This window comes from Aotus nancymaae, unplaced genomic scaffold (genome assembly GCF_030222135.1).
Source record: "Aotus nancymaae isolate 86718 unplaced genomic scaffold, 86718_ANA_hifiasm-v0.15.2.pri h1tg000058l, whole genome shotgun sequence".
NCBI classification, from domain to species: Eukaryota; Metazoa; Chordata; class Mammalia; order Primates; family Aotidae; genus Aotus; species Aotus nancymaae.
In genome coordinates this window covers 9,402,851-9,422,917 of record NW_026988472.1, presented here as the reverse complement: position 1 = coordinate 9,422,917, position 20,067 = coordinate 9,402,851, and the positions used below count along the sequence as shown (strand labels likewise).

At 41.3% G+C, this 20,067-nt stretch overlaps 1 protein-coding gene across 2 annotated transcripts in view; it reads left to right on the top strand.

Moving 5' to 3' along the window:
• CLCN5 (chloride voltage-gated channel 5) overlaps nucleotides 1–14,538 on the top strand; it is a 166,882-nt gene extending 152,344 nt beyond the window's left edge. For both annotated transcript variants that reach the window (XM_012471577.3, XM_012471579.3), the window contains 6 exons: nucleotides 1,275–1,355; nucleotides 1,622–2,164; nucleotides 3,985–4,171; nucleotides 5,432–5,830; nucleotides 5,986–6,202; nucleotides 7,419–14,538. In XM_012471577.3, the coding sequence (XP_012327000.2) occupies nucleotides 1,275–1,355; nucleotides 1,622–2,164; nucleotides 3,985–4,171; nucleotides 5,432–5,830; nucleotides 5,986–6,202; nucleotides 7,419–7,509 (1,518 nt within the window). In that variant the 3' untranslated portion in view covers nucleotides 7,510–14,538. The remainder of the gene's footprint in view (nucleotides 1–1,274; nucleotides 1,356–1,621; nucleotides 2,165–3,984; nucleotides 4,172–5,431; nucleotides 5,831–5,985; nucleotides 6,203–7,418) is intronic.
• The last annotated feature ends 5,529 nt before the right edge of the window (nucleotides 14,539–20,067 follow it).

Here is a 20,067-nt window from a genome sequence, read left to right as displayed (position 1 = left end):
TATTTGAATCTTAAATTTACTTTCTAGTACTTATTTAGACTTTCCAGTTATTTTTTTCCTGTTGTTTTCATCATCAGTGGCAACCTTTTTTTGTCTGATGGCCTTGTCAAAGTGGTCAGATGGTTGAGAGTAAAACAGACTTGAGAAAGAAGGGTGTAGACAGACTCCACTCTAATAAAATTAAACTAGCCACCCTGATTCTTTCTCTCTGTTAATTCTTCCTAAACGTAGTCACTGAAATCCCCTTTCTCAAATTGCATGTTGGCTGTCCTCATCTTTCTTAAATGAAAGCCAGTGTAGCTAGGAATTTCAAACCCCTTACAGCTAGCACCAGAGACTCCACTCTTTCCTCCCCATCACTTTCCTGAGCCATCCTACTCTCCCAGAGGATCCTATATGTATTTTGCCAAGGACCTTTTTATTCCTTAAAACTCATAATTTTGTTCAACTTTCTCTAAAATATTTCTTTACTTCTCCAAATCATCTCTCTCTCCATAGCAACCAGAATCCAATGAAAGGACTTGGTCCATCTGTTAATTTTGGTTTGTTTGCCATTACTAGTGTTTGTCATGTACATTTTACATGTACACACACGCCTACACAGAGCTGGAGCTCTCTGAGTATCACTAGTCTCTTTCTCTCTTTATCGCTTTTTTCCTTTGGCTCATTCTTCCTCTCCCACTCTCCTCTAATCCCTTTCCTTGCCGTACCTTAAGTCTTCTCTTAAAAATCTAGTTGCCCCCTTATTTCTATGTCCATAGGTATATTGGGCATAGAGTAGGACACAGGGTACAGGAAACTCTGAATACCTATTGCATGAATACTTTCAGCTGCTGAATAGCTGTGAACCGATTGTGACTTCAGTTTTATGTCATTAGAGCCTTCTTGAACATGTCATTTAAAAAGCATTCCTTTACAAAGTGCTATATAAATAAATACATCACTGTAAGTACACCATTTAGATGGTGAACAAATAGGTCTAGAAACTCAAATGCAGTTACTGAATTGAGAGTATGGGAGATGGGGGCATAATTTAGAATAAAGCACATGGCTAAATGAATTACAAAGGAAAGGCCCTCTTACCTGGTCAAGCATGTGAACTATGCATGTGTATTCAAAATTCAGGACACAGTGTTTGAACTTTGTTTTTGATGATATGGAGCATGTGAAGGTTTTTTTTAATGTTCTGTAACCACTAACATTCATTCTAAAAATGTGATTGAGTGGAGGAGAGCACCATTATTCTATCACTAATTCTGAGTTTTGGATTGTAGGTCTTGTCAGCTGCAGCAGCAGCTGGTGTATCTGTAGCCTTTGGAGCACCTATAGGTGGAGTATTATTCAGCCTTGAAGAGGTAACAACTTTTCATTGTATACCATGTGCATGCTTTTGTGTCAGGAATTTTGTACCTTGCAGCACAATAATTTTGTACATCATGTACAATATCTGTGTTTATCACAGTCCCTGAGTGCTCTCCCCAACTTGGTGCTTTACCATGCGACTAAAATTCCCTGGGCAGTTTTCATTCTTGAGTTGACTCTAATGCCTGAAGCACAGCTTTTCACCTGAAAGAGTTTGTGCATATTGACTGAGTTTACTTTCTCACCTTCTTTCTTCTAGGTCAGCTACTATTTTCCCCTTAAAACGTTGTGGCGTTCTTTTTTTGCTGCCTTGGTGGCAGCATTTACTCTACGCTCCATCAATCCATTTGGGAACAGCCGCCTGGTTCTATTTTATGTGGAGTTTCACACCCCATGGCATCTCTTTGAGCTCGTGCCATTCATTCTGCTGGGAATATTTGGTGGTCTTTGGGGAGCGCTGTTTATCCGCACAAACATTGCCTGGTGTCGGAAGCGAAAGACCACCCAGTTGGGCAAGTATCCTGTTATAGAGGTACTCGTCGTGACAGCCATCACTGCCGTCCTGGCTTTCCCCAATGAATACACTCGGATGAGCACAAGTGAGCTCATTTCTGAGCTGTTTAATGACTGTGGCCTTCTGGACTCCTCCAAGCTCTGTGATTATGAGAACCGTTTCAACACAAGCAAGGGGGGTGAACTGCCTGACAGACCGGCTGGCGTGGGAGTCTACAGTGCAATGTGGCAGCTGGCTTTAACACTCATACTGAAAATTGTTATTACTATATTCACCTTTGGCATGAAGGTGAGGAATTCTTTTAGGACTCAGTGGCTGCATGCGTGCCTGTGGGTTTTGGAGGGCAAAGCTCAGGTATCATACAATCCTGATAGCTCATATGGTGCTTTCAAATCCCCCTCACATTATTCCCTTACCCCCAAAACTCCTTTTACCCCACATGTTCTCGTAACTTGTTAGACAATTGTACTTCTATCTCAAATTGTCCAAGCCTTGAGTTGCCCAAATGCCAGCCTCAGTGATGAAATTTTAGGAAGAATGTTTTCTCCTTTTCTCTGGAAAACATATTTTGCCCCTCAAAAAGGATGGTGAGGTATTTATTCCAGTACATTTTATATTAAAACGATATCTGACTAGCACAGTGTTAGTCCGTATGGGGTGGCTTTAGAGTTTACCAATAAAGCACAATATTGATTGAATCAAAGAAATTCCTGGGATTCAACCATTTTGACTGCTAAAATGGCAATTTCCTGTGGTTCAACCCAATATATAGCTAAATATATTTTTTACAGTTCGTATCAATGTTCAGTTGTCAATAAGTGGGATCCACTTCACAGGTGAACCTTAGTTAATATTTAAGCTATCAAAAGCGGATATCAGGCTGGCATGTTTTACTTTCGGTACCTGTTACCATTTCCATGTTTCAGAAGAAGCCAGACAAGAAAATTTGTTAAGGTATTTTCCTCCTCCTCTCTAGGTTTTGGTTGGTTGTTTCTTTTCTTTAGCGCCCTAAGTACCAAGTAATTTTCCTCTATTCTCTAGAGAAATGGAGATTCAAGCCAGAAAAGAAGAGATAGCAATTCAGTTTAGGCAATACTATAATCTCTAAGATGACACCATTCATCCCTTCAATACTGGGATGGGATGGAGACCCTGGGAAGTTTTGCAGTGCTTCTTGAGTTAATTTTCACCTCATGCCTGCATTCCTTCACTTAAAGGGAATGTGTAAACCATCAGAACACCAGCTTCAAATGCATTCCAAAATCAAACACAGGCTATTTAAAAAGAATCTGCTGTTTTGTTATCCTTATCATCATTTCCTTCTCTCAGTACAGAATATTAATAATTTACTATAATATCCTAGGAGTCAAGAAAAAGAGTGGGGAAATAGATGACCTTTACTTTTTTGGTTAATCATGTAACCGTAGTCATCTCATTTAAAAATTTTAATTGTTTAATCTTTCTTGATACTGTTATAAAATAGACTGAAACCTTATGTGCCATCCTTTTTGTGTGAGCAGTGGGCTAAGATTCAATATATGAGCATGGTTATGAGTGTTGCATTTAAATCCCATCACCAGTCTTTACTATATCTTGACCTTTGGTGGGTTACTTAACCTCTCTGAACCTTAGGTGGCATTTGGGAATAATAATGCCTACCTCCTGGGGTTGTAAAGAACCCATGAATCTTGCATGTAGAGCATCCAGCATAGAACATGGTAGGTACTCAATAAACGGTAGTCCTTGTTGATAAGAATTCAAAATTGGTGGAAATGTCTGCATATATGAGAAACTCCATCTATTTTCCTTTTTCTTTGGGAAAGGCCTAATTTCTGCCTCCAGTTCTGTGTTGGTCTTGAGAGTTCAGGCTCTTGCCTGATGGACCCCGAATCAGGGTAAGCTTCTTTGCAGTCATCCTTGCCTGCACATCCCAGAGAACCTCTAGTCCCTGTAGTGTTACACAGATCTTTACAGCCACTTGCTAGCATAGTGCATAGTTAAATTGTAATTGGCCTGTTTGCTTTGCAGAGGGTCAGTCCTCCAGCCCTTACCATGTACCAAGCAGTTGCATCATTTCTCACTAACCATCTATTGCTTTCTCTTTGCAGATCCCTTCTGGCCTCTTTATCCCTAGCATGGCTGTTGGTGCTATAGCAGGTCGACTTCTAGGAGTAGGAATGGAACAACTGGCTTATTACCACCAGGAATGGACCATCTTCAATAGCTGGTGTAGTCAGGGAGCTGACTGCATCACCCCTGGCCTTTATGCAATGGTTGGGGCTGCAGCCTGCTTAGGTGAGTAGTATTTGCTTTAATTTCAAAGAAGTTGCTACCCAGGTGACAAGCAACAGAAGAGTTGGTTATGAGCATGGTTATGACCTTATACCTATGGAGATCGTAATGAATATTTTCCGAAAGCTGGGACTGCAGCAGTGCCTGGTTAAACACAATTGGCTGCAGGAAAATTTAAATGCCCATCCCTTTCCAGTTAGGTTTGCCATTCTCCAAGCACATTAAGAAAGCATCTAGTATACAGATGAGGAAACTAAAAAAAACAAGTAAAAATCATAATAAAAAAGAATGTGAATTCCGCTCTCTCATACTGGGGAAATAATCAGAAATTTGGACAAAGATATCTGCACAAGAATGTGTATCATAGTATAAGCAAAAAATTAGAATCAACCTGAATTTGCACATGAGGGACAGTTAAATATTTTGGTACATCCATATGATGTTATACAATGCAGCCTTTAAATATAATGTTACATAAATTTGTAGTAATATGCAAAATGTTCCCAACATAAAGTAGAGGGGGAAACGTGGCAGAAAATTAAACATATAATGTGAGCTCACTTATTTAAGAACATACGTTTTTGCATAGAAAGAAACTTGAAAAGTTACTCAAAATTTTTACTGTGCTTATTTATCAGCAGTGAGCTAATAGATAATAACGTTTATATTTTCTGGATTTTCCACACTGGGCATGTATTCTCAAATTAGGGAAAAGAAGCAACAGAAAAATGAAAGAACAAAGAATCAAGAAGGCATCTTGGGCTGGACACGGTAGCTCATACCTGTAATTCTAGCTACTTAGGAGGCAGAGGAGGGAGAATCGCTTGAGGTTAGGAGTTTGAGGCCAGCCTGGGCAAAGTAGCGAAACCCCAACTCGACAAAACATAAAAATTTAGCCAGGTGTGGTGACATGTGCCTGTAGTCTCAGCTACTCAGGAGATTGAGGTGGGAGGATCACTTGAGCCTGGGAGATGGAGGTTGCAGTTAGCAGTGATAATGTCAGTGCACTCTAGCCTGGGTGACAGAGCACAAAACCCATCTCAAAAAAAAAAGAAAAAGAAAAGCAGAAGGCATCTTGTGAATGTATTTTGAGAACTCTGAATCTTGTCCATTGTAACCTTGCTTTCTTGAAATCTCTGGGGTCTGCACAGTTGTAGGTGAGACCTCATTGTTTCTGGTAGGTCAGCTTTTCCTGGAAGGGCCCATAATTGCAAGAATCCTGTATTTTGCCTGCCTCAGTAGACTGTGTCTATTTCTTTGCAGGTGGGGTGACTCGTATGACTGTTTCTCTTGTTGTCATAATGTTTGAACTGACTGGTGGCTTAGAATACATCGTACCACTGATGGCTGCAGCCATGACAAGCAAGTGGGTGGCAGATGCTCTTGGGCGGGAGGGTATCTATGATGCCCACATCCGTCTCAATGGGTACCCCTTTCTTGAAGCCAAAGAAGAGTTTGCTCATAAGACCCTGGCAATGGATGTGATGAAACCCCGGAGAAATGATCCTTTGTTGACTGTCCTTACTCAGGACAGTATGACTGTGGAAGATGTGGAGACCATAATCAGTGAAACCACTTACAGTGGCTTCCCAGTGGTGGTATCCCGGGAGTCCCAAAGACTTGTGGGCTTTGTCCTCCGAAGAGATCTCATCATTTCAATTGGTAAGGATTTCAGAAAGGGGATAGTGGAATCTACTGTGTAACTCAATACATTTGCATGAAATGAGGGAAGACAGGGAAGAGGGGACTGGTTAGGAGCCAGAAGGATAGAACTAGCACTTCCATCTTCAATTTTCTTTTTCCTTCTATTCTAATAGAAAATGCTCGAAAGAAACAGGATGGGGTTGTTAGCACTTCCATCATTTATTTCACGGAGCATTCTCCTCCATTGCCACCATACACTCCACCCACTCTAAAGCTTCGGAACATTCTGGATCTCAGCCCCTTCACTGTGACTGACCTTACACCCATGGAGATCGTAGTGGATATTTTCCGAAAGCTGGGACTGCGGCAGTGCCTGGTTACACACAACGGGTAAGAAGTCTTGAGTGAAAGCAAATTGGATTGTGGGAGAAAAGAGAATGCAGAGAGAGAAAGAAGGAGAGCCTAGTTTAAATGAACATTAGTGGCACTTTTAGGACTTTTTGAAGCTCTGAGATGAAAGTGGATAGGTTTTTAAATCATAATTAATATAAGAGGAGTTTTAGAAAGAACACATGTTTGAGAGATGTGAACTGCTAGATTGCACATTATAAATAGCTCAGTTCCTCCCTCACAAAGGAAGCAGCTGTGTTTTGTACACAGGCAGCACTGAAATTATAATAACTTCAGGTAGTAGTATATTTGTGGTGTTTGGCCCCTACAGTCTCCTTGTTGTTATTACTTGAGGATGAGAAAACCAAGTTTCAGTGAGGCGAGATTTATACAAGGTTCCCCAGCTAATAAATAGTAGAGAAAGTCTTTAAACACAAGTCTTCTAACTCGCAAGCCCAAGGCTCTTTCCTTCCTGGGATAGTTTTTATCAAGTAAAGGGAACCCTTCTATTTTTATTGGAAAAGAAGGGAGGTTGAGGAGAGGGGTGGATTTTTTCCCCAACATGCTACATTAATCCAGCAATTATATAAGAATTTCACCTCTGAAATTTCTAAATGGTGTAACAGATACCTTGCATGATTTAAATCAGTAAGGGGACTTTCCCTAACTGGTTCATTCAGCATCTACTGAATCCCTGCTCCATGTAAGAGGGTATTCCACTGGATTCCAGGGAGACACAAAAATGAATAAGACCCTTCTGTGCCCTCAAGGAACGTGTAGTGTTTTAGGGAAGGCAAGAAACTAGCAGTGGTTATAGCAAAGAAGACAAGTGCCATTGAGGAGGCCTGCCCAGAATGTGTATGCTGTTGCTGTGAGGAGGGCAGAATTCCTGCTGGCTCATAGAATCAGGGAAGGTGCTCTGGAATAGGGGTGTTTGAACTGGGTTGCAGTAGATAAGATTCAGATATGTAGCAAAGAATATTTAAACCAGAGGAAATTGCAGGGTCGGAGACCTAGAGGTAGGAACACTTGTGGAACCCACACATCATCCTGTTTGCCTGGGGCACATGTCCTGCTCCTGTGATCTCATACTGAAAGGGCAGCTAGTGATCAAAGACAAAGTTGAAAAGGACTTAGGAGGACAAGTATCACCTTTGGCAATGCTATTTTAACTACAGATATTCTTTTGTTTTGTTGTATTGTGTTTGTCTTTTAGGCGATTGCTTGGAATCATTACCAAAAAGGATGTGTTAAAGCATATAGCACAGATGGCGAACCAAGATCCTGATTCCATTCTCTTCAACTAGAATCACAGACATAGGGTTTTGGATGTAAAGCAGGAAGACAGACCATGGATATGTTTTATTAATGGGGTACCGAAAACACGTTTTCCATATTTGGATGGTGAAGTCATGTTAGTGTGTTGTCTCTTTCCTACAAGTTAACCAATTGCACTACATAATCTCTGGAAATTAATTTTCTCTTTAGGAGAAATTACAGTTAGGCTTCCGTGATGTTACATTAGGAAGATTTCATGAAAGAATAATTAAGATTGCTATGGTTTAATTATATTTGTTTTTTTTAAAGATTTTTTTAACTTAAAAAGTAGTTAGCCAATATGCAATCACTGAAAACTATGCAAGAAAAATTGCAACTGTCCTGACCTATAGCTTGTAGGAAACTGATGAAAAAGTCACTCTTTTGGGATCTGTTATTACTGGAAGAGAAGTGTAAACTAAGGGGCTTTGCTTTTCAAACCAGAGAAAGGAAAGCCAGAAGGAAAAGAGTAATGGTATTTTCTAGACTGTGAAGATTCAGTTCAAATGTTATCCTTGTTCCTGTTACAATATTTAGCATTATTAGTTTGTTATGTGTGTATGTTTATGTTTATTTTAATTTCTGATCATAAGACAATGCTGCTTTGGTTAATCTCTTCTAAAGAATGTAGAGAGATTGACTTTTATAGCTTGCTTGTTCCTGGTACTCTTTTGAAGTGCACAAAGATAAGTTACAGAGCTTTCTCCTTGTCTGCAAAAAGGGTAATTTTCCAGGTAGTATTTGTTAGCTGGTAGACAAGGACTTTGCCAAGAATTTGTTAGTAGCAGGGAATGATTTCCTCCAGCTTCCTTGAAATGAATAATTAGTAAACTTCTAAGCAAAGTCAATGACTAGGAGTTTCACATTTTTGGTGAGGTCCTAACTAATTCTCTTACCCAGATGCTGCCTCCATGAATGATGGTGCTTTAGGCTTCTGGAATATGTAAGAACAGTAAAGGGAACCAAGTCTAGACTGCATACTGGTAAACCAGGGAAGATTCAGAACTGCATCTGCATCCTCATGCATTCCTTTGTAGAGACCACCAGTACTAAAATAACTGGACACTCGTTGCACCTCACAGCGATAAGTACATATAACAGGCCAGTGTGTTGTCCCCATGAACATGAATTAGGCTTGGGATAATACTTGCAGATATATTCAAGGCGTTGGAACAGGATAGGCAGCTGTGACTCCCTCAAGAGTTCTTAGAATTCTAAATAAAATGCAGAGCCATCCTAAGAGCCAGCGGTATGGACAAGGCCTGGTGACACCAAAGGTGCTTGTATCCAATTGAAAAGGTGCCTGTCTCCATTTCATACCACCTTTATTGCAGTTAAAAAGAAAATCACACTCTAGGGACACAGTGGAATTACAGAGCCACCATCATCATTCCAACCACTACTTCATTTTCTGTAGTTTTACCTATGAGCAATTACTCTCCCTCCATTCTGTTCCCCTTCTTACTCCTTAGTACTGAATCCTCTGTTTGGGATCGAGCGCTGCTCCTAGTTAATCATTACTACTGCAAAAAAATAACTCCTAGGGCTAGTTAAATTGTAAACCAAGGCTCATCAGTCTCACAACACATGAACCAAAGGTGACACACAGCTATTTTCTTTGCCATGTGGCCCAGTTGCTGCTGCCATGCCTCCATTTCCACACTGGATGCCTATGGCAGTGAGATTTCACTGCCGGGGTAAGAATTCAACCTGGATCATTTTATATCTCTGTTCCTAGCCCTTCCCACCATCCTTGCAGCCCAGAATCAGCGGTCATTCTGCATAGTCCCACCAACCCTCTACCCCCAAACACTTCACTGTACCTCATTTTAAGAGTTGCTGATCCCTGAATCTAGGATGTTTTTACCCCTAGTTCTTAACTTTCCAAAATCTGAAATTATTTTTTTTTGCTCAGAACTGGGTAGCCATTTTTTATTTTATTTTTATGTTTAAAATAATCAAGTGAGTCACTAGAGTTTCTCCTTGTGAGTATATCACTTTAGCATTTTAATGAAAAAGAAAAAAACTCTCTGGGGTACATTATATCATAGTCATGGCTCAGTAACCACATATTTTGTCCTTTCCATGCCACTGATTCCTTCATATGAGACTCTTTGCCTGACTACTCTGTATATTGTGTAGAAATCAAAGCTCTTATCTGTACATTTCTGGTCCAATACCTGTCTTATTAGTTGTCCTTCCCCATTAAAGTTTGCAAAACAGAAAATGTTACTATTTCTGGTATTTAATGACAATGAAAGGTTTGGTTGTATTTCATAGTGCAGTAGCGATAAGGAGGGTGTCTTAAGTTTGTCTTTGTTTTTCTTCTAGGCTCTGTTCTTAATTTTAGACAGATGAGCCAGTGTTAAGGTGCTACTTCAGAGAATAAATTCGAGAAATCAGATAACACTGTGCCAAGGTATACTTTGTAGATGCTAAGCACCGATTGGCCCTCCAGAGAATGACAATATCCCTTTGTTACCTCACTCCTGATCCATCTCATTCATTAACCTCAGCTTCTCAGGAATCCTTGTAGCTTGTACGCTAGAAGTAGCTATAGTATATGGTATCTACTATATGTCCAATCCTATGGTTTGGCTCAAAGGTTGGCTAATTGCAGCTAGAGCTCTCTACTAGACTGCTAGCTCAGCACCTTGGCACTCTAAGTTTCTTGTCTTGAGGAAAAGGAAAATGTTTTTTCTGCCATTGCCACTCTAACAGTTGGACATGCTTCAGCAACAAACACAGCCAGTATAGGGAGGACTGTCAGCAGCGTCAAATGGCCACATACCTCAATGGCAAAACACTAGATGGTTTGGGATTTAAAAATTAATGAGATGAGACTATTTTGGTATTAAATGAGAAAATTGTCTGACACAAGGGAAGGGTTTACAAAAGAATGCCTATTAGTGCTTCAACAGACTTAGGATTTTCCAAGGAAGAGTAGCTAGTAGACATCCAGCCATAAAAGGAATGAGAGTCTATAGATTTGTAAAAGTCAAACTGCTATATTTTGTGTCTTCAGATCTTCAATTTAAATAATTTAAAGAACCTGAAATAGTTAAAATGCATGATTCATTATATTGGGGGTAAAAAGCAGGGGACTGATAATACAAAATAATGGCAAGTTTAAAAATCATTTCTACTTGGATGTTTGGTTAGAAACATATTCCGATGCTCTCCTCTTTCTCTGGCCACAGCATCCTGGCTCAGCCCAGCTGTTGAGTGGAAGTGGTAAGATCCACAGAACAGATATCCTCTGGTAGATAAGCTGACATTGATGATACTTTGAATTTGCCAGCTGGTGGAGCAAACGATTAATTTGTGATTGAACTGAAAAACAGTTGAATTGTTTTTGCACCAAAGGCTGAATCTAAACCCTTTACAGGAAGAGCAGAGCATAGTGTACATCTCCTAGCAGATCTTCAATTCTGTTTGAACGTAAGAGTGATAAAGTAACCGGGGCTTAGTGAGCTCTAAGACCGTGAAGTAATTCACAACCAAGATCTTGTGAAACCATTGAGGTGTGAGGGGGGCAAATATGTTTTCAAAAACGTAGTATGCAATGGAGTCCATTATAGAAATTAACCACTGCCTTATGTTTTAAGTAGTTCAATCACGTGTTGCGGTTCGATCTTGATTTTCATTTATTTTGTTAGGTGATGGATAGGAAGATGTACGTGTTATCCCACAGTATCTCTTGTTTTTGTTTTTAAAAAAATGAGCAGTGCAATCTTTGAAATTATGTTTTTAATAATGATAGTGAAGACAATGGTGAGAACTTGAAACAGCCAGCATATTTTATATTGCCAAAGTACTTACTAATGACTGACCACACTGTCTTGTGAAGAACTGGGTCCCCTACACTGGATCAGAGCCAACTGCAGGCCACCCATCAGTTCAGAGAAAGCAAGAGAACATGTTTTGGGTGGTCCATAGAACATTGAGCTCTTAAAAACCCTGAGAAAAATTAGGAATTTAGAAAGTAAGTGGGAGGCAGAATATTGAATCCTTTTTTAAAAAGAAATTAGATGTCTAAATATGTGGTCTGAACTTAAATGTCCTAAAGTCTTGATTTTTTTTTTCTTTCTTTCCTTCTTTCTTTCTTTCTTTCTTTCTTTCTTTCTTTCTTTCTTTTTTTTTTTTTGGAGACAGACTCTCACTCTGTCACCAGACTGGAGTGCAGTGCTGTAGTCTCAGCTCACTGCAACCTCTGCCTCCTGGATTCAAGCAATCCCCTGCCTCAGCCTCCCAAGTAGCTGGGACTACAGGCACCCGCCACCACACCGGCTAACTTTTGTATTTTTAGTAGAGACAAGATTTTACCATGTTGGCCGGGATGGTCTTGATCTCCTGATCTCGTGATCCACCCGCCTCAGCCTCCCAAAGTGCTGGGATTACGGGCGTGAGCCACTGTGCCCACCCAAATCTTGATTTTTTTTAGCCACCTCTGGGATTTCCTGGGTTCCCTTTGGAGAATAAACTAAGAGTTTATTCTCCAGGCCGTGGAAAAAGCCCTGCTAAGAAAATATTTGAATGGTGTAAGATGGTGGAAGGAAAACCATCCCACACCCCTGTAACATATATTCTGGCATTTATAAACTGCTTGATCATGTGCCTCAAGGGCAGAAAAAGTTAAGTAATCCTCCAAAGACCAGATTTTCTAAGCAAATGAGTGGTTCAAAGCAATGTTTGTCTCAAGGGTAGTCTAGTTTCATGGATAGGGCCGACCCAAGACATCTGCTCATGAAGAAATGTGGCATCTGTTGCCATTTCCTAAACTATATGGTTTAGATATTCTTGAATTTTGATAGCAAATTTTTAAAAATGTATATTTTTGCCTTCTAGTATGTCCTTATTATATATCAAAAGATAAAGTGAGAGATCCTCAGATCAGAGCTCAGGAGCTGTGTCAATTTGAAGTTCAACTGGTGTAGTGGTCCTGGGGTGATCACTGACTTTGGTTTGTTTCAAATTTCAGTTGCTTGCTCCAAGAAGAGAAGTTCTGAGAACAATGGGTGTTAGCAACTTGAAGTTACTCCCCAAATGTTTACTGGCCACATTCTCATTTCTAAACACCTGGAGCTGGGTAAAGGTTTCAATAGATGTAGGGAACAAAATTACTTTTTCTATGGTGTAGTCTGATTTTGCCAAATCACCCAAGAAAGAAAGTATATGACGGTTTGCATTTCTTGGATGGGACCTATCAGGTCACCCAGCCCAATCTTGCAGTCATAAATTCCTACCTCTTAGTTCCTGCCAAAAGGCCTTCAGCCTCTGTGTGTACACTCATTGAATGAATGCTTTGCCTAAAGTTTGGGCTTTTGAAGAAAAACAGCATGTGATAATATAAAAATATGAGAGTTAAAAAAGAAAAAAGATCTCTGCCTCTCCTCCCTCTCCCTTGTCCCACCTTGCTCTCTGTCTCGTTCTCTTTCCCTCTCCCCACCATGCCCTGAATTCAAATTTCTCTTTGTTTTTTTATAGGCATGTTGTTTTGAATGTGGACTTTGAGGGAGGGAGAGGATTGTTCTGAGACCAGAAAATGGAAGATACTTCTGAGTTGATGGGACCAACAGGGCTTTGCATCTCTGTGAGGGCCAAAGTCATTGATACTTGTCGGGGGTGTTGAGGGCTTTAGCATCTCAAGGCAGACATATGAAGTATTTACTGCTAAACTGTATTATCTACTAGTCCAAATCTGTTGGAATTCAGAAGCAGTCTAAGATTTACTGAGTGAAATGCCATCTGGCAAAATCAAGAAGAGGGTGTGGCCTGAGAGGGGAATGTTCAGCCTCACTATCACATTAAGGGTACCTCAAAATACATGGTCCTTCCAGTGTGTTCCTTTTCCTTCCTCCATTTCACTTTGTCCCCTCTTCTTCCTTTCTCTCCCATTGTCCTGCCTTTTTAGCACTCAGCTTTTTATATATGTATGTATTTACTTTTTTATTATATATTTGGTCCTTTAGGACTATGTGATGATTAAGAATTTATTCCATTCAAGATTTTAAAATGCTGTGTTTCATATTTTGTTCTCTTAAACTGTCTTTTGAAGCTATGCTGCTAACCAGGTACAGGCCAGAAAGGAGGTGGCCCTGTTAATACCTTGGTCATGTGAACTAAGAGGACAGTGATGTCACATGGGTGAGACTTCTTCATTTGACCAAGGCCAGCCTCCTGCTGTTACCTCTGCCCATTCATTTCTGGCTGTGGGAAAACTACCACCCATTGGGTGAGCCAATGAGACCAGGAAGATCAGAGGGGCCGGGTTCCAGCCCATGGGCCACTATTTGAATCTCTCTGTAGTAAGCTCATTTGTAGGGCTGGCTCCAACTGCAGCAGCCAAAGAAAACCTGTCTGACTCGACATTTTAATGCCTGAGAGTTGGTGAAAGTTCAGCAGTAACTAGGCATCCAGAAAATAGCTTCAACCAAAGCTAACAGAGCCCAAGTTTCCACAGGAAGTTTGGTGCTGAGCTGTCCAGAGCAGTTATGTATCTGAGTGTTGCCAGCCCTTAGCCATGCTTTCTTAGCTTTATTCTCGCCTGTTATTAGGCATAGCCTGAACCAGAGCTATGGCTCACTGCTCACTTTATTCTACTCCCTAGTCATGCGGAACAACATAGTCTAAAAAGGAAGATGTGGACTGGGGAGATGGGAGACCTGGTTTCTATTCCCTATGCTTCTACTAACTAGCCTCGAGATCTTAACCGCTCTGTGCCTCAGTGTTCCCATCTGCAAATGGGGATAGTGTTAATTGCCCTACCTACCTCACAGGGTTGTTGTGAGGATAAACTGAGACAATGAATTGAAAGAACTTTGACAAGTAAGTGCTATGCAAATTGTAAGAAGTGGAAACAATCATGTTAAAGGCAATGGAATGGACATTGGCAGAAGGGTTAATGGATCGTCCAGCCCTTTCTCTGTGTGGCTTAAACCCAGGTCGCCATTGCTTTATACATTTTCACTTAGCACAGATTTGTAATTATGCATGTAATAAAGCACAGCCTTATCCACCCTGGTGTCTGGTGTGTTTCTAAAGACCCTAAACTTGGTAGCTATTGATTTCTCATCAGAAAACCACAGAGGCAGAGTGGAAGGCTCAGTGGACAGTAGCATAAAACACAACCGCAAACCCCTACTGACACGCCCACTGCTTAAAAAGATTTATTAAATACTTATTTTCACATTTACAGACTCAGTAATACTCTTTACCATAAGGAGGCAAAGGAGAGGCAGCTTGCATTTTTGGAGATGTTCCAGATACCCAGATACCTCATTCATTATGGCTACTTAACTGTTCCTGTCTCATACATTGGTGATACTTTCCTGATGATGTGAAAATTAGCTGGGAGCTGTATTTTTCTCTTTCTTTGAGCTCTTAATGATGTAAGGTCATGGGCTTTGACAGGCCTCTTGCCTACAGCTACTTTGTACAAGGAGGAGGATATCCAAACAGTCCTCCCATGAATATTAGGATTCTTAGTATCCTCTTTATGGTATATTGGGATTAGAATGTCTTCTGTGGGAAACCCTCTGAAGTTACCCTGTAGATTAAAGTGGGGTGATGTATGGGGAGGTTGTTGTATCTGCAGACATTTTCATGCCTTGCTGGAACATGGAAAGCTACACTTTGAAGTATAGCTTCCCTATTTTCTCGCTCTGTTTTTCCTGTGCTGACTCCCCCACTCCCTCCCACTCTCTGTTAGCCAGAGAGTACTAGGAAAACAGTGTATTGTGTGTCCAAGTTTTACTTTAAGAATTTCCCTAGTTGGCCGGGCATGGTGGCTCATGTCTGTAATCCCAACACTTTGGGAGGCCGAGGCGGGCAGAGATCACGCCACTGCACACCAGCCTGGCAACACAGCGAGACTGTCTCAAAAAATAAAAAAAAAAAGAAGAAAGAAAATTTCCCTAGTTGACATTTGATCACATCTGCACTGGTGTTGACTTTATTTCTTGTTACTACTGAGAACTTTAATGCCTTTGGCCTAGTTGGTATCATTTCAGGATGGACACCCCATGTGAAAATAACTCCCTCACAAGCCTAAAATCCCACGAAATTTTAGTTGTTGATGTTAGTTATCATTTTACTGTGCCCCTTCCATGCTACTGTCATTCCTGCCTGTAATCGCTAGACATTTTAAGAAATACCAATGCATCTGTTACCAGCTGTCAACAACTTGCTAGGAATCTGAGTGTCATGTCTAGTCATTATGGAGCTCAAATAAAAGTTGCTTTGATGGAGTATAAGGTACAGACCCATCCATCATCTCTTACAGGAGCAGCCCAGAGAAAAACCTGGAAATAACCACCAGATGTCAGTGCAATCATTAAAATACTGATGTGGCTGAGGTCTGGCCAGACGGGAACTGTGTCTGAGGGGTAGGCAGGGCAGAAAGCATTAATTCATACATGTGCCGGGAATACAAAATTTCATCACATGGGTATTTCTTCCTTTATCAGACATTCTCTTAATGTACATAGTACACTTTATGCTTTTCTTATTATTTTTAAATAAAATCACAAGGCAACCCCTGCTCATAAGGAGCTTACTGTCCTGGTATCTGAAAGTTGTAGTTTCTTTTTCAAAGCAATGTCCCAGGTGAAAACCATGAGGAAAGAAGGGCTCTAATTCCTCCCTCAGTAGGGGTGGCCGTATCATTTGCTGTATGACTAGGGCATTTCTGACAGTGGGAGGGACAACAGGTGTAAACTAGGACTCTCCCAGGACAACAAAGAAGCACGGTGGCTCTGTTCCTCAGGAATCTTCAGCTCCTGTCCTTTGGACTCTAGCTCCAGGCCTCCCAAGCTCCTTCCCTAGCACCTCAGGCTCTGCCCTCCCCTTGAGCTCTCAAGGCCCCTCCCCTGGACTCTCTTTCCTCCCTCATAATAAGCACTCTCAACTGCTACTGGGATACGGGATAAGAGAAATGGTCAAACAACTTCAAGTAAAAAAATTTGTATTCTCAAAAACAAAATAGAGCTCTGAGAAGAGAGCAACATTCAGGTTAAGAGAAAAACACTTTGGGGTTCCCTGGGGCCTCCTCAGGCTGCCATGTTGAGGATGTTCCATACCTATATGTTGTCCACTACTAGTGTCTCTAAATTGACTATTTGAGGATCTCCACTCCAGAGGCTGCAGATAGAAGAGAGGGTAGAGACGATGGGAAAAGCATAGGATTTGGAGCCAGAGGACCTGCACTCAAGGTTTACTACCTTGAGGAATTGGCTACCTTTCTTTTACTATTTTTTTAGTAACAGAGTCTCACTACGGTGCCCAGGCTGGTCTACAAACTCCTGGATTCAAGCAATCCTCCCATCTCGGCCTCCCAAAGTACTGGGATTACCGGCCTGAACCACTGTCCCCAGCTACCTTCCTTGATCAAACAAAACTCAGGATTTCTATGTTTGGCCTTGGATGAACAGTCTCCTCTTGAAAATGGGCTTCTGCATCTCACAGTATGGCCTTGTGTTCCACAAGATTCTCATTGTCTTGCAGGCAGTTTTTCTAGTTACCTCACTAGCCTAGGGTTGGTGATCATCCCTATTTTAATATTCTGACTCAAGTGTGACTCCAGAGCCCAGCTGAGCTGAAGGTAGAACTTTTCATCTAAAAGCTTGGGGAAAATGAGACAGCCATCGTGATATGCCATGAAATCAGCCCAGCTCACCTACAGTGGTGACTCCCAAACCTAGCTGTGTATCAGAACCATCTGAATGGGTGTTAAAAAGAGATTCCGGAACAGTTTGTCCCTAGACCTTGAGCTAGTATTTGGAAAACGCTGGAGGAGCATTCTAGGCTTCATCTCACCCTGGAGTCTTATCAGTCTGAGATGGTGTGTGATCACCATTTCAGCACCTGCCACCACCTGAGAGAACTCATTGTCCTGCTTTTTCACTGTTGTATCCCAAGCACCAAGTTTAGTCCCTAGCACAGCATAGGACCTCAGAGAATACAGTGCTTGCTGAACGCTGGCTGGTGGTGCAAAGCTGGACTGCTTAGTTCCTGTTTCCTGCCTGGAAATACATCTCTTAGCTGGACATATACCACCTTCTGTGCACACCATACCTACCCAGCCACAGGGGGTTCTGGTTCTTATATTTTATATTACAAGTCACAACCTGATTATCACCATCGAAGTACAACCGTGTGTAGGTGATGGAGGGCATGTTTATTTCAGGCTCTTTTACTTCTTCACCAAGTGATTTTAGGCACATGACTTGACCTTTCTGGACCTCAGTAACCACATCTGCAAATTAAGAATGATGATAAAACCTGCCTCATTGGACCATTAAGATGATAAATTGAAGGTAGGTACTCACTGGGCTTTACAAATTGGCTATATGAACATCATTGTTATTCATTTGATCCTGAGGGCTAAAAGTGCTAATGTATGAGGAATAGTCACTTCATTCAACCAATATTTAATGAGTTCCTACTTGGTGCCATGTACTATACTAAGTGCTGGGGATACAATAAAAGGGAAAAACAGACCAATTCCCTGGATGACAGTCCAAAATAGTCCAGCAGTCTTTTATTGTTGTTGAGACAGGGTCTTGCTCTCTTGCCCAGGCTGGAGGGCAGTGGCTGATCACAGCTCGCTGCAACCTCAACCTCCTGGGCTCAAGCAGTCTGCCCACCTCAGCCTCCCGAGTAGCTGGCAGTACAGGCATGCCTCACCACACCCAGCTAATTTTTGTACTTTTTGTAGACATGGGATTTCGCCATGTTGCCCAGGCTAGTCTCAGACTTCTAAGCTCAAGAGCTCCACTTGCCTCGGTCTCCCAAAGTGATGGCCAGCATTCTTTTCTAGTGATAAGATACTTTTACCACTTCAAGTCCAATGTTTGTGGGCTTGGCAGCCTCTCCTTTATATTAACAGGATCTTAGAACCTCTCCCACCAAAATGTTTCTTCATTATTTTTCCTTTTCAGATTCTGAATATGTCACTAAATCAGGGCATCCCAGGTACACTCAAACCAGTCTTGTCATCTATGGTTTTCAAGAGGGACACACTTACTTTATTCCCTCCTGCTCCAACTCCCACTTGGCCACATCTGAGCCTGCAAAGCCACTCATAAAACCCTTACCCCAGAGATCACCCACCCTGACAAAGTCACTTGTACCCCATCCTCCCTCACCTTGTCCTCAAGCATGATGCTTCTTGCTAGTTCTAGTTACAAAATAAAAACTCCCTTGTCTGTAAGTGGATGCCAACAGGTATAGCTGTGTGTATGTGGAAAGGAGGGTTGTCTTCATTAGCAGTAATATACCAGAAGTGCTTTATTACACAAACATCCTTGAACTTCACTACAACCCTGTGATGTAGGCAAAATATGAAGAAACCAAGACTTGGCTGTGATTTGCTCAGTAACTCAGAGGCAGGAAGTGATGTAACAGAAACTAGAACTCAATGTTTTTAACCCCAAGTCCAATGATTAGTCTACTACTAATTTTCTGGCTCAGTGCTCCTGTTCATCCTGAACATTTTCAGGCCAGTTTATGGGAAAAAGGTAGCTTGCCTGGTGAAGGTAGGCAGTTGGCCTAGTGTGAAAAATGTATCGTGGGTAAGAATCTGTATAGAGACATGTAGATGATTAGAAACAATTCTAGAAAGGGGATCTCCAAAGAGATTTCTTTTAAAATGTGAATGTGAAGAAATTGAGAAGTGAGAATGAGTAGGGATTGAGGAGCAGTGTCTGGAGTCCTGTATTTACTAATCTGCCTCCCTTAGTATTATTTGGAGTTTAACCAAGAGCTTGCATTACTTTTATTATTTTTTAGAAGTCAACATCCAGGAAAGAATATAATAATTTTTAATGTAGTTATAAAGATGTGTTCATCTCATCGATTGGAAGCTAAATTTGTTTTTCCTATGAACTAACGATGAACAAGGAAAACTAAAGCCTCAGGTCCATTAAGTGGATGTTATGACGAGAATTTCCATCCCTAGCAGGGGAACCATATGACTCATGCAGGCTTCAGGCGCTGTTTTCTCTCATAATCTAACACAGCAGCCAGAATTATCCTTTTAAAACATAAATCAGATTATGTCACTTGCTGGATTTGAAACCTTTTGGTGACTTCCCATTATATCCAAGGTAAATCCAACCCCTTCCCCTGGTCTCTGAGGCCTTACATGTCCTTCATCTGGTATGGCTTGCTAACCTCATGTGTTGAAGTGTGTCCTTCAAAAGTTCACATTGAAGTCCTCAGTATCTCCAAATGTGATTTTATCTAGAAACAGGGTTGTTGCAGATGTAATTAAGTTAGAATGAGGTCATACTGCCGTAGGGTGGCCCCTTATTCAATATGACTGTTGTCCTGATTCGAAGGGGAAATTTGGATGCATGGAGAATGTCATGTGAAGATGAAAGCAGAGATGGGGTGATGCTTCTATAAGCCAGGGAACAGCAAAAATCACCAAAACACCACCAGATGCTGGGGGAGAGGCACAAGACAGATTCTCCCTCACAGCCCCCAGAAGGAACTGATTCTGCTGACACCTTGATCTTGCACTTGTAGCCTCCAGAACTGTGAGA